We start from the raw sequence: 15,583 nt of genomic DNA, 5'->3' as shown, positions 1-15,583 counted from the left end.
TCACCGCCTTTATAGAGCCTAGGTTTATGTGATGATAAGACTCCAGGCAGGTAATGAGGCAGGATGACTATTCAGACTGGGTAAATGGAAAATGCTAACTGAGCACAGTTCAGGGTGAACTCTGATGAGGAATCCTTAGGAGTTGGCGAAGGAGAGCTGGTGCCACAAGAGAGGAAAAGCAGGCCAGGACAGAACATTACAAAGGGGGCTAGAGGGAAGGCACATTCACAGACCTTAGAGAGTGCCTGGGAAGGACAACACAGTCAGATTATAAAGCTCCTGGGCCATAAACACTGGACTTAATCATTTTAAAGCAAGTAGGAGTCACACCTGCTAATCCACATTTTCTTACAGGAGTGGGCAGAACCCATCTTAATACCAAAGCCTACAGGATAACAAGTTCAAATTAGCCACAGCTCCCTGGTCTGTGGCAGCTAATGTGGGATAGTATGGTGTAGTCCCCAAAGCCCAATAAAGGGACTCCTTCCCCGGATCTTCCAACTACTATTCCTGCTAGCCCAATAGCATTGTTGCAACTGTCTCCCCAAGAGAGATAGATGTTCCCCAGGCGAGAATCTAGGTCCAATCCTGACTCATACAACATCTGAATTAATGAAGTTAGTCATTCCACAACACTACCACTTAAAATGTATACAAGCTACCTCATGCCTTCTTTAATGTAAATCTGTTTTCCTTCTAGGAAGACTCTAAGGGGCACAATGCCCATCTTCCTTCTTCAATCTCTTGTTCATTTATCCCAGAAACAATAAAAAATTTGATGACAAATTCTAAGAGTTAGGAAAAAGTGGAAATGTTACTTTAAAAAAATTATACCTAATAGTCATTATTTTGGAAAAAGTACAAACCTCTACAGCTAAGTTCAATCAGCAAACACACTGGATCCCTAGTTGAAATGGGCAAGACAGCATTAGAGCATGCTATAGACAATCTTAGAACATGCTACAGACAGCCTTAGAGCATGCTATAGGCAGCCTTGGAACATATTACAGCAACAGAAAAGTATGAAGACATGGAGAAAATAAAACACACACAATCACTGATAGGAAAATAATTTTATTTAGGTTTTTAAAAAAAGTTAACTTTCACATATAAATTTAGACTTAAAGGTTACAGTGTTTATTTACCAAAAGGAAAGTCCCTGAAGGATGGTCAGACTCAGTTCACTGAGTGGGCACAGGGAAGCTCACTCCATAGGGAGCTCAAGTGGAAGTGCTTTCTTTAATCTTTCACAGTGGCACTTCCCTGTTCCTCACCAGGGCCTAGGACTGGTGAGAAAACCCACAACCATCACATTGGGGCAACAGCATTTCACTAAATGGGAATAAGAAACATCTATAGGAATGAAAGCACAAAGCTCAATGATCCAGATATCCCACAACAATCATTATTTATCTGCAGCAACAATATAACAGGAGTATTTGTATAGTTTAAAAATTCTTGTAAGGGCCAAAGAACACAAAATCTGTTTAAAGATAATTTCTATAATTAAATGAGGAAAAATTATTTTCTCCACATTACAAATGCCTCTACACTATAAGGCTTAGGGAAAAAGCCCATTCAAATCTGGGCTTTCCTTCCTCAATAAAATGTTTGGCACGACCCTTTAGCTGCTGTGAGATCAGCGGCTGAGGTTTCAGGAAGTGGCCCCACTACTTTTCTGCCTGGCTTCAACACAGTCGACAAGCTGGGCAGACTCAGATCTACCTGTGCAGCACAATATTCCAGGGAAGTTATGTGATGGGCAAACGGCCTGGATGGAGTAATCTCCTAGAGCCATGAGCTAACTGTGTCATCTTCTCATGGAAAATAAATTCAGTGGCTGCCCAGGAAGTCAGAAGAATTCTGATCTCCTAGAGAAAGGGAAAGCTGGAAAAGCAACTTTGATTTCCGCATCCCAGGAAGGAGACAAAGATGACTAGGGATGCTGTCTAGGTCACGTGGTTCTACACTTTGTGAACCACTTTAAGGAGAATCACTGTGTTAGCGACCATGGCAGCCCTAGGACCTTGGCCCTTAGACAGAAGTGCTGGGGTAAATGAATGTGCCCCAAATCCAGTTTTAAAAATAAAAACTTGCTGCAATTATAATACTGTGCAGTGAATTAGGAATTGCACACTGCTCCTATGTTTGGTTAAAGCCTTGTCCCAGCTTTGGTCAGCCAAAAGGTGACATCTAAGCAGTTGTCTGCGGCTAAAACCGGCACTTTTGTCACACGTGGGTGGGGGCAGTGAGGATGATGACATCACCGAATAGAGGAAACAAAGGGCCTCACAGCTTTGGTGCAGTGCAGGCTTTATCTCCCTTAAATTTCAGCTGCTTTCTATATCTGTGAGCCTACTAATGCAATGGACTAGTGATTGGGAATCTCTGTGAGGAACTCTGGTTGGGTGGCAAAGTGCGTGTCCCTGTAGGCCACCAACCTGACTAGAAAAACAGAAAGGTACAATTTGTATCAAGTAAATAGTTGTTCATCTGGAAGATAATTTCCTAGGAACCCAGAGATCTGGCTGTTAACCACATGGAGGAATGCCGGAACTAGACTTCAAAGAGAGCCTGGTCCCAAGTGTCTAATGACACTTGTCTTCTTTAACTTACCATTTTCTGAAGGTCTTCTCTCTGGCCTCCTAGCTCTTGAATGTCTGAGCACACATGTCCTCTGGGACCAATGTAAACATTATTCAATAGACCTCAGCTTTTATAAAACACAGCTTGTTATATAGTGTTTGACATTCCAGTGCAGGCAGTATCTTAGCATCAGACTTTCTCTCATTCATGAGTACCGGTTTACAAAGGAACACATACAGGATACTTGATAAAACTGTGGCTGCAGAGATTAGTTGAGTGCCAGACAGCTGGGTCTATCCTGTAGTCAGCTGGCAAACCAGGACTATGACAAGAGAATCACAACAGAACACAAATTCTCTGTGAATCTTAAGAGTCCACATAACCACTGTTCCCACTTAGCCCCTTGGGTCGCATCTTGATATGGGAGAACATTTCCACCTCTTGCATCAACCTGTGTTCTCCTTGTTTTGGATGGGGTTGTCTCCAGAGGGTTCAAGAGTCTCCTCAGGGGGAAGGGAACCTTCTCTTCCAGTCCTAACATCAGAGTATTTCAAAGCACAAGAGGAGTCCACAAACATGTTAGGGATGTTGCTGCCAAAGTAGATCTTACTGTTAGAAGCAATGGCCTGGTACTTCTTGAGCTCCAGATATTCTGGCGTCAGTTTGTGCTGTGTGGAGTAAACAAGAGCAGAAGAATTAGAACAGTTTGGTGCAATAGTCATCTCTTTTTCTCTACTTGCTCTCCTGAGTAACATGACTCAACTTGGAATGTGTGCCAGTGACTTTATTTCATTTTGGAGTGTGGCTATCCTATGAACAGTTAAGTTCTTAACTAAAATGCCTTTTAATGTAGGATAAGCTATTTTTTTTAATATATTGGGGATCAAATAACACAGTATTCCTTTGTAGCTTATAAAGTAGTTTACATGCATTTTCTATTTCATGTAGCTCAACTCAACCAGGAAATGACACAGAATTTCTGATTCTCCTGCAAGAGGTAAATAATTCAGCAGATCAGTGTTAGGGCTTCCAAGGAAAAGCCTAGGTTCACAACTGTTTAACCAGGTCTCTTAGTGACTCAACTTTTTCAACCAAATTTGAGAATTGGAGTATGTTTAGAAATCACCTAAGCTGGCATCTTGCCTTTACACAAAAGTTGGCTGTTTAAATCATTTGTGATAAGACAGATGTTTGCCTACCACCAGAACTGCTTCTACCAACAGTAAGTATTTGAAAAAGGCCCTCACATATTTCAGGCTGGCCTCAAACTTGCTATGAGGCAGAGGATGACCTTGAATTTTTAATTCTCCTGTTTTTACCACCAGATTCCTGGGATTCTAGACATATGCCACCACACCCTGGTTTGTGGTGTGAGGACCAGCCATGCCAGCTAAGCACTCTATCAACTGAACTGCATCGTCCACCTCACTACTAGTATTTTGTGTCGATAATTTCAACCAAACATGTTTGGTTTAGAGCCGTGTCTGTTGTTTCTTACTTTCCCCAGGATTACTCTAGTTACCTGCTCTCCGTCTGGAGTCTGTCCTATCCTTTGCAGTGCTGATTACTCTGCACTTTAGCATCTTTAGTCACTGCATCTCCACCCTCTCCAGCTGATTCTAATCCTCTGCCAAAACACTGCAATTAAATCTGACCATACGGTACAAGTAAATTACTTCTTATAGCCCTTTTAATACACAGATATCTGAGTAGCATTTCTCAAGATGGTATAAAATGACTACCCTTTTCAGAATAAGTTTGATCTTAATAATAAAGTCTTTTATTTTAAAAAAGACTTTACTTTTGTTCATATGTCTGTGTGAGTGCATGTGGACATGGCTGTGTAGGGACAGAGCTAGACTCTAACCCTTTAGAGTTGGAGTTGTGAGCCATCCTGTAGGTGCTGGATATTGAACTCCGATGCCCTGAAAGCGCAGCACGCACTCCCAACCACCTCTTCAGTAAGACCCTGACGCTTCCCTCTGGCCAGATCGCCAACCACCAGCTTGTACTGGAGGACGTGTGAAGTGCCCAGCTTGCTTTCATCTGTCAACATTCCACTCTGCTTCCTCTGAAGTCAATCTGTTTCTAAATTTACAGTGTGGAAATGCGTGTGAGAGCAGATGTTAAAACAAGTTCTATAGGTCTGCAGCAGGAAGGGAGGGATGCAAATGTACCATAGAAAACGGACAGCCTTCAACAGTGGAAAAGTATCTCATCCCAGAAACTGCACGGATGTCTCTGAGAGCAAACCACACAGGACTTCAGCCTCTGTCCTGGAGAGCTACCTTCCTGGAAAGCTGTTCTACACTAGTTTGCTCTTTTCCTGTCATTTTCTTAAGCCCCTCCCTTTTCAGAGCCCTCCCTACAGGACAGGTGGTTTCATGGCGTTTGACAGATGCTCATGCCCCTGCTGGTCTTTACTCTTTACTTTATAACAATAGACAATGTTCCCTCCCTAGCAATGGATAGCAATATGTCTTGCTATGCAATCGGTCAACGATGGACTGGCTACTACCCTTTTCTGACATTAAATACTGCTACTTCTACCACACTAGAACCCATGAAATTGAATGCACACCAGAAAAGTTACTAGGAAGGACATGAAGAGTGGTCACCTTGTTTGAGGTGGCATATTTATGTGCAGCATAATACTCTGCATCTGCTTTCGCCTTCTCACGGGCCAGGAACGCAGCATCTAGCAAATAAAACAATAACGCATGTTTGCAATGAAAGAAAATCGCCACCCTATTCCCTCATCTGGGTCAGAGTATCTTTTTTTTACTGTTTAATATTTCAATTGTTTGCCTCACTTTAAGTTATAAATTTAACAATTTATAAACTCTCAGGACTCAGGACAACTCCTTTTTAAGGGGAATTAAAGTTCATCACTGTTAACCAATAGCTTTTTGAGTTAACTCATTTTCTGTTCTAAGTGGTTTCTTTGTCCTCTACCTCCCTCTAACTTCCCATCCCAGGGCCTTACCCTCCACCCAGGAAGGGGTCAGGCAAAACCACCATAGGCATATTAATACAAAGAGATTAAAGCACACACACACAGACTGTGGTCTAAGAACATTTACATTAGCATATGCAAGGCCCTGGGTTCAATAACGAACAGATCACTATATGAATAAAGATATTTCACTACAACTGGAGTGTATCTTTTTCCCAGCTACTCTGTTGTTATTGCTGTTGGCATGTGTCAAACTGGTGGTGGTTAAATTTATTATTTTTAACATCAAAAAATTATGTGTTTATATATTTAAATTTTGTGAGAGTGAAAGACACACACACACACACACACACACACACACACACACACACGACAGACAGAGAGAGGACATAGGAGAGAGAGAGAAAAGAGAGAGGGAGAAAGAGAAAAGAGAGAGAGAGAGAGAGAGAGAGAGAGAGAGAGAGAGAGAAAGATATTGTACCCAAGAGAACAGTAACCCTAAAGACAAGAAGAAGGTATTTGGGTATTTGATCATCTGGAGCTGTGTAGTTAAAGGCAGTCGAGGACTGCCTAACATGGGTCCTCAGAACTGAACTCAGATGCTCTTCAAGAGCAGTATGTGTCCTTAAGCACTGGGCTATCTGCTCTGCCCTTACTGTGTTCATGCCTAAAAGCTTTTCATTTCATTTTATATATGTGGGTATTTTACATGCCACGTATCTTAAGCATCATATGTATACAAGAAGTTATTAGATACCCCTGGGAGTGGAATTATAGACAGTTATGAACTATCATGTGAGTCTGCAGATTGAACCTGGTCCTCTAAGGAGTAGTCAGTGTTCTTAACCACTGAGCTATCTCTCTAGACACTATTGTATTTTAACAAAAGATTTTGAGAAATTCCTATACTTCATCAGAAAATATAGTAAGAGCTAAGAAAGACTCATTGTAGAAAACGAAACGAAAGGCTGAGATGCCAAGTCACAGACTAAAGTGAGAACTAAATTATATAGGTTTTGTTGTTGTTGTTTGCTTGCTTGCTTTTTTGTTGTAGAGCATCAGTGTAGCTACTTCCTCCAGACCAGCATGTCCTATTGCTTTCCCCGACAAGACAATCAAGAACTGGTCCTGAGGCAGAGAGGCAGTTTAAACACTCAGAACTTCAGCCTTTCACTGTTGTACCTTCAATCTCAGAAATGCGCTTTTCAGTTTCTTTCTCCATCACTTTCTGTTGAAATCGAATTTTTGCTACTTGTGCAATCTTCTCTGCTTCTATAATAACACAACAAAGAGAAACACACTTAGAATCCACAGTATAAAGTGTAACCTTAATTATATGTGGCTTTATGGCTAATTACTTTCAAGGTTTTATCTGTTCTAGAAACAACTTGAGAGGAAGGAAATTTCCTTCTTTCTTTACTGCTCTATTTTGGTAGTGCACACTTTGTGGGAAGAAGGTTACAAAAGGTTAATAGTTTCAGTCTTTCATGAGACTACAGAACAATGGTTCACAGGCTAGAGGTAAAGACCAGTACAAAAGTGAAGCAATACAAACTCATGGCAACAAAGGACATGGACATATAGTGGCAAGGGAATTAAACAAGAGGACGTGTTGTAGGAAAAAAATGGAGATGACCTGGTAGGGATATGCCATGAAGCATAAAAGAGATAATATAAGGAAAAATGAAAAACAAAACAAAACCTCATATACAGGATACAGCCAGACAACAGGAGAAGACAACAGAAAGCCTGTGTTTTGAGTGACAGGATCTACTATTAAGGGGCCATCAACAACATGATATAAAGAAAATAATATCAAAGAAGGAAATGAGTTACTTGTGGGAACAAATGCTCATAGTGAACATGGTAGCAGCCACACCCAAGTGCACCCAGGAAAACTAAACACCTTCAGTGAACAGCTGTCCTAACCAAAGCTCCCAGACCAAACAAGAAAGGTTCTAATTACACTTGAAATTCTATCTCCATAATTCTTAAAATGACATCTCAATTTTCCTTTTCAGACAAAGATTATAAGGGCTATGGTCTTTTATGGTCACAGGTTACTCATCTGAAGATTCAACCAAATACAGATGGAAAATACTCAGAAATTTAAAAAAAATGTATACTGAACATAAACATTTTTCTTGTCATCACTCCCTAAATGGTACAGTATAACAACTATTTCCACAGAACTTTCATTTAATAGGTCTAAGTAACCTAGAGGGGATGTAAAGTATATTGGAGAATGTACCTAAGTCAGATGAAACACATTCCATTTTCTATGAGGGCCTAAAACACCCGCAGACCATGGTATGACACCCCCAAAGGTCCCAAGAGATACTTTAGCATATCTTGTCTCTGGCTTCTGGGGGAAAACATAAAACAAGAAAGAAATTTTCCAAAATTTCTCAGAAGGCAGCATCCTTTATAAATTACCCCAGGTCTTAATAGAGTGAAATCAATCTGTATTATTCTAGCTTAAAAATAAACTTCGATATACCACTCTGCATTTCATGGGAAGAAACCAATGAACAGCATGACCAGACTTGGAGCTCCAGACCAGTGAGAGTAGACAAATGAGAAAATCCCTTTCAGTGCCCTAAACCGTCATGTAAAACAATCAATTTGCCTCAAACACACAGCAAGTTCATAAGCAGCCAAGAAAGCCCTCAAGAGCCAAAGATTTGTATGTGGCAGCTCTGGGGTGGTCATTTCACAAGAAAGAAAGGCATGTGGGCAATGCTCCAAACAGGACCAGATAAGGCCCTGTACATCTGAACTGAGTTCCAAATAAAGCCAAGACCTCCAAAGGCTACAACTCTAGACAGCCTGGACTAAAGACCTCCACCTGCTGGCTTCACGAGAGCTGGAGGAAAAGCGGTTATTTTCAGAGCAGAAGAATGAGTACCCCAGAGAACAACAAGTGCAGCTGCATGCTTGGAATCCAGGAGTCCTCAGCAACGACGAGTGTACGCAGTGAGGAGATAAAACATGGGGAGAGTGACAGAGCAACCATGGCACGTGGCACTGGAGAAGACAGGTGAGCGTTAAAGCATTTCAAAATATTATTCAAGAAAAGGACAGAGAAAATGACTAACTTTAGATTTTACTGATTCAGATACACAACAGTTTACAAGTAATGACTAGTTGTGCATCCCACATACAGAATGTAAAACTTCTAGTCAAGTAAAAGAAAGAAAATGAATAGACACAATTCACAATGGAAAAAGAAGAAAAAATACATGAGAAATAGCACATAATTGAGTCATAACAAATCTAAATACAGTAGCAACTACAATAAATATAAAAAGACTAAAACTCACCAGTTAAAAGACAGATTCTCACATTGGATAAGATAACAAAATCCAGCTATATGCTGTTTATAAGAGACACACCTAAAACATAATGACATAGAAAAGTTGAAAGTAAAAGAATGAGAAGATACACCAAGAAAACAGCCAAGAGAACACAGCTCTGTTATGAGGCATAACCATACAGCTATCACTAGACAGCATTGAGTCTTATGCCACAAAATATGTTTGGGGATAAAGAATGGTATAAACCAGTAACAAATCTCCTGAGAAATTAACAATCCCAAATGTAAATGCCCTTCATGATATAGGCTCAAAATAAAGAAAAAAAAGTCAACAATGAGTATAGCAGAATGTTTTTAACACAATGTTCTCAATAAACTGATAGTACCAGAAGACAAAATGAGAAGAACACAGAATATGTGATCAATCATCACAGAAACCTGCATCCAACAAACACAGACAATATATATATATATATACACACATGGGGCATTTACAGAAAAGGGCTACAGAGCAAATTTCAACACACAACTTGATGGCCCATACAGCAAACTGTAACTGACACTAAAAATCAATAATAAAAAAGGTAGATTCTCAAAACTCACCAAACCAAAAACTGAAAAAAAAAATATATATATATATATATAAGCTAACTCATGGATTAACAATGAAATTATAATGGAAATATCTTAAAAGGAAAATTGAACACATATAAGCAAAAGAAGAACCAGTAAATAAATCCCCCAAGACCAAAGCAGTACTCAGAAGAAAATGTATACTCCTACATGCTTCCAACTAAAAATAAACAAACAAACAAACAAACAAAAACCCAAAGCAAAACAAAAGAACCTGAAACCAAAAAAAGAAAGAAGGAAAGAAAGAAAAAAGGAAAAAAAGAAGGAAAAACTAGAAGTCAATGGTTTTAAGCATCTAATTCTAGAATTTATTTCTTAAAGAACCGATGAGTAAATTCACAGTGAAGAAGGAAAAAAAAATCAAAGACATAACACCGGAGAGAAATAAATCAATCAAGCAAGCCAAAAACCAAAAGCAGTTCTCCAAAAAATAATCAGTAAGTTCAAAACTGATCCAAAAAGAATGTGCAAACAAACAAAATAAGGACAGGGAGGGAATGGCAGAGGCTTCAAAACTGCAGAGAAGGTCACAAGCCATATCCCCACTTCAAGTATTATATAAAATAATATTTATACCAAATAGCAAATATACCAAAGTACAAGTAAACAAAAGAGCACACACCACAGTAAACCATACTGTGTTATGGGCTCCATGAAGCCCATTAGAAGGATACAATATGCACCATACACAAAATGTTCTGGGAAAGAAATGCTCTTCAAGTTATTCTGAGTTTGGAAGACACACAGCACACAACAAACTGCAAACCCCAACACCAAACAAAATACAAACAGGCAAAACATGGTAATAGTCTATAAGAAAACCGTAAGTTGATTTCATAAGAAACAAACGTAAAACTTCTTAAAAATTATTAGTAAGCCTTACAAGAGATTGTGGTGCACTTTCCACATAATGCCTGAATAGGTTTAATAGAGTAACACAAAGAAAATCTAACAATACAATCTACCATACTAGCAACTTAAAAATCAACCCCACATATATAGAAAATAATTTAGTTTCAGTAATTCTTAATAAGGGCCCATGGCAAGCAAAGGCGAAAGCAAACTTCATTAAATAGCAAATGTTAAGACAGCAATTATTATCAGAACTATAACAGCAAAATGCCTGCTACTGCTACTTTTGGAGGCCAAAGCTTAAAGCAGTGAGACAAAAAGAGATGAAAGGTGTGATGTTTCTATGTAGAAGAGAGTAGACTTACTGATATCTAAAAACAATACTATTGCTCACAGGAAACCCAAGGCTACCATTATGGATACGAGCATTTTCAGCACTGTGGCTAACTAAAAACCAATGGATAGCTACACAAATAAAATGACAAGCTAGACAAAGTTCCTTTGTAAAAGAGTGTACTTATTACAGGAACAAAAAAAATTTTAAAGGGCTACACAGGAATGAACTGTGTTTCTTTCTTTTGCTTTTTGAGGCAGTTTTCCTGTAGCTTTGTCTGTTCTGGAACTTACTCTATAGAACAGGCTGGCCTGCCACCCCATTACTAGGACCAAAATATGTGTGTCACCACACCAGGTACTAATGGAATGAATTTATAGCAAATATCAGGGACTTTAAGAATACTATACTTTTTCCAGTTTTCATGTGTGTGTGGGTACATACATGTAGAACACATGCATGTGGGTACATAGCATATGGAGGCTGAGGTTGATACCAGGAGTCACCTCTGACTCTTCCATTTTACTTAAGGAGGGGTCTTCTCAATGAAACCAGAACTTGTCTATAAGGTCTTGCTGCCAGTTGGCTCTGGGGAGCCCATCTACGCCTAGGAAGGCTGGAATTACAGATGGGTCACCAAGCCCTCCCCATGTTTTCATGTGTTTCTGGTTTGCACACCTGCTTACACTTTATACCGTGAGTCATCTCCTTAATCTTTAATATGATATTCTTTAAAATACATTTCTCATAAATAGAAGAAATTTGAAAGACTCAGTATCATAAATACTTCCATTCTCTTCATATCAGCTTACATTCAGTGCAGTTCAACAAAAATCCCGACAGTATTTTACAGAAGTGAGCTGGTCCTTATAGTCTCCTGGCTGAATACAGGGACTAGTTAGTCCAGGCTAATTTCAGAATAATTAAAAATAGTTAACAATTACAGCCAAGAGGAACAGCTAAGGAAGAAGCAAGAAGCCACAAGAAGCAACAGGGAAGACAGAGCAAAGAGTTAACACAGAACAGAGATCTTTGACCTGGAATATCTTACTATATAACATGAATGGCATTCAAAAAGAGGAAGTAACGAACTACTCAATAGTCTGAGATAACTGGGTTGCCATTTGGAAGAAGTAAAGCCAAATCTCTGTCAAATTAACATTAATGTAAGTCCCTTGTGAATGAAAGGCCCATACACAAAAAGCAGAACTTTAACTGTTTAGAATAAATGGTACTGGTGGAGGCAAAAGAACTCATAAACAAAATAAGACAAAACCCACCAGATTTGTGATGAACTAGACTATGTGAAAATCAAATATCTGTATCTCAAAGATACCTCAATTCAAAGATAGAACCCTAAATCATTTGCAAAGCATAAATCTGGGGAAGGATCAGAAATGAAAAAATACAAAGAACACCATAATTAGTTAGAAAAAGTCATCAGAGAACTGGCTTAAGACACTCAAAGGCAGTAAACCTTAAATCCAATACACAATCAATAATCTGGGATATTAAAGCTGTCCATTCAATAAATTGGCATGCATGCTTAAAATCTGGCAAGTCCAAGGGGTAAGGAGGACATAGAAAGGAGAACTCAGCCTAGCAGTACAGAAGCCAGAACTCAAATTCTGCTCACGATAGTCGAGTTGGAAGAACCAGGGAGCAAGCAGTTTGGCAGCAGAGAAACCAGAACACACCCACACACTGGACTCAGCAATTGTGCCCTGAGGATGTTTTTTACACTGGTGCTTCTCAACTGACCTACTCCAAAGCACCTTTTCCTTGAATTTAAATCTGTTAGGAACTAACAGATTATAAACTATAATAAAAATGAATTATTAGAACTGGACTACTCAGAGTTCCCAGGGACTAAGCTACCAACCAGAGCATACATGGGGCAGTCCATGGCTCCCTCTACATATGTAGCAGAGGACTGCCTCATCTGGCCTCAGTGAGAGGGGATGCGTTGGTCCCACGGAGCTCTGATGCCCCAGAGAAGTGGGATGCCAGAGAGGTGCAGGGGGCACCGGGTAGGGGGACAACATTTGAAAGGTAAATAAATAAAATAATTAATAAAAAAAGCAAAACTTGCAGCAGTGTAGGGGAATACCAGGACAGGGAAGTGAGAAGGGGTGGATTGGGAAACAGGGGGAGGGAAGAGGGCTTCTGGGGCTTCTGGGGAGGGGGAGATCCAGGAAAGGGAAAATCATTTGAAATGTAAATAAAGACTATATCAAATAAAAAAAAGTAAAACTTACAAAAATTTAATGGTATGAAAATGCTTTAAGAATTTCTTAAATACTCTCAGGAATTGGACAGTTTCAATGGCTTAGGAAAAAGAGCTGGTACAAGCCCATCCCACACTCTCCTCTGAGTCACACTGCTCTAGGAAACTCCTGCATGTGTGCACGGAGAAACTGAACAGGCAGTCAGCAGACAGCAGTGCTGTAGTAAGAACACACTAGAAAATAACTCTTCAGCAGGAGTTGACCGAATGAACAGATTCCTGTTCAGAGTGAAATCATACCATAAACTGAAAACGACCTAGGCTACTTCATTACCTACAGGCTTCACTTACTTTAAAGGTTTAAGGATATCTGCATGAAGGTTCCAGATTTCTCCACTACACATAACGCTGTCTTATGTCCCTTCACTGTCCAACATGAAATTGATAAAGAACAGGACAAAGTCACAATACAGAGCCATCCATTTCACAAACAGATCCAAGTACCTATAACAGCCCTTTTCCTTTCTGTCTCAGCTTCTTTCTCCACAACCTTTTGTTTCTGTGCAGCTATAAGAAGTTTTGTCTTCTCTGCCTCCCTGTGAAGTAAAACATACAAATCAGAAAGGGTTCTGCCTTTCCCTTCCTCCCACCACCTTCCCTCCTTTGTGGTCCTGAGGACACAGTATAGTAACATACAGGTTTGAGAGTGTAACTCAAGCTTATTCTGTATATGAGCCTTCTGAATAAGGAGAGAGAAGGGAGGGGGCAGTGAGAGATGGAAGGAGGAAGGGGAGAACCCATAGGATTCATCTATTAGCGGGACAATCATATATAAAGTTTAAGATACTTTCCTGATCCTTCAAAAATTATTTCTATTAGCAGCTCAGATTTATAATCTACCTCTCAGCCTGATACTTCATGCTTTATAGTTTTAAAGCATAGCTCTACAATCAACAGAGAAAATAAAACTGCACAACAAAAGATAACACTAGAAACAAAAAGGACTCAGAGTTATTACATTGCAGAGCAGTGCTATTCCCTCAGACCCTCAATCAATCAAATCTCTCTCTCTCTCTCTCTCTCTCTCTCTCTCTCTCTGTGTGTGTGTGTGTGTGTGTGTGTGTGTGTGTCTGCATCTTTGAGCTTTGGAAATGTCCACACGTAAAGAGAAATCCAGTAAGAATTTACTGGGAATTAAGATACAAAAGGTAGTATTACCAAAGTACAGAAAACAGCTATGTATCCAATCCCAGATTAAGCATTTTCCATTTTTCCCCTAGATTGTTATATTAATATATAAACAGTTCTAAATAGAAATACCAGGACCCCCCATGAGTGTTACTCACATTAACTCAAAATTTCTTCTTATGGCTTCTGGGATTTTGGGTTTTGTAACACGCACAGCCTAAAAAAAAGTGAAAAGCAAAATATATATGAAAAATAAGTATTCAAACTAGGCATGGTAGCATACATATCTAATCTAATGGCAGCAGGAGGATCAGAGGGGAGCTCAAGGTCACTTTGTGCTCCTCAGGCAGACTTACCTTAGAACAACAAAACTCCAAACAGATGGCAACAACAAAAGACTTTAACCATGCCTTCTACTGGAGAGCTCCTCTGAAGACTCTCCGTAACAACTGTAGTGCAGTTCTCCACTCACAAAGGATCCCACTCTACACAGTGCTGTCATACCAAGAGTCAAAGATGAACTACCTGTTTACTTAAATGGTGCCTGACTTCAAGAGAAAACCACCTTACTTCTGAAAGAAGTCAGGACTGGGAAAGCTCCCCTTAGAAAATAGTTTACAAACCTCTGTAGTTGGAGAGTTTTGTTTGCCATTTCAAATATGCAAGCCAAAGAAGAGAAGTCAGTTAAAGGAACAAAGTTAAGAGGTTATGTTAAAAGAAAATGAAAATCCTAGGCCAGTGTGCAACTAAATTCTTTGTCCAGTAAGCCAAAGGTCACTTCCAAAAGTTACAATCTGTTGGTAATATGTATAGAAGCATCCCAAAGCTTTAGGACAGAGGTTCTCAACCTATAGGTCACAACTCCTTTGGGGGTCGCCTATCAGATATCCTTTGAGTATCATAGGGGTCATATATCAGAGAATTTTTACATTATTATTTGTAACATAGCAAAATTACAATTATGGAGTAGCAATTAAATAATTTTACGGTGGGTGTCACTACCACATGAAGAACTGTATTCAAGTGCTAGGAAGGTTGAGAACCACTGTTTTAGGAAACTAGCTGCTCAGAGTGTGCACTCTTTCTTTCTTTCTAGAGTCCATTTAGAACAAAGTTTATCTGTATTTGCCGACATTCTTTACTGATACTTTGCTGTTCTAATCACAGTGGACTTTGGCATAATTAAGAGTATCTACTTGGAATCTGTTGCTTTTGAAGGCTGACTTTACTAAGCTAAGAACTTATCTCTGGAAGCTTTTATATTTGCTAACCAAACATCCTGCACCTATCACTGATACTGCACACACATAACTTATGATTTGATCTCTCTTTGAAAACTGGATAAATGTTTAAGTAACAAAGCCTTTAAGCACATGAATCTTATTTTTTTAACTTTCAAAACTTCCAATTTTTTAAAAGACATTTTATACTTATTTTTGTGTGTACATGTATGCGAAGTCAGAGGAAAACTTGCAGGTTCTCTCCTTTCAC

General features: G+C 39.4%; 1 protein-coding gene across 2 annotated transcripts in view; it reads right to left on the bottom strand.

Annotated features, from left to right (window-relative positions):
• Positions 1–1,058: 1,058 nt before the first annotated feature.
• Positions 1,059–15,583, bottom strand: part of Erlin1 (ER lipid raft associated 1) — a 35,390-nt gene continuing 20,865 nt past the window's right edge. For both annotated transcript variants that reach the window (XM_052185334.1, XM_052185342.1), the window contains 5 exons: positions 14,251–14,309; positions 13,409–13,500; positions 6,725–6,814; positions 5,205–5,284; positions 1,059–3,254 (listed from right to left, as the gene is read on the bottom strand). In XM_052185334.1, the coding sequence (XP_052041294.1) occupies positions 3,033–3,254; positions 5,205–5,284; positions 6,725–6,814; positions 13,409–13,500; positions 14,251–14,309 (543 nt within the window). In that variant the 3' untranslated portion in view covers positions 1,059–3,032. The remainder of the gene's footprint in view (positions 3,255–5,204; positions 5,285–6,724; positions 6,815–13,408; positions 13,501–14,250; positions 14,310–15,583) is intronic.

This window comes from Apodemus sylvaticus, chromosome 1, assembly GCF_947179515.1.
Source record: "Apodemus sylvaticus chromosome 1, mApoSyl1.1, whole genome shotgun sequence".
NCBI lineage: Eukaryota > Metazoa > Chordata > Mammalia > Rodentia > Muridae > Apodemus > Apodemus sylvaticus.
The sequence above is the reverse complement of the archived record's forward strand: the minus strand, read 5'-3'. Positions and strand labels throughout refer to the sequence as shown.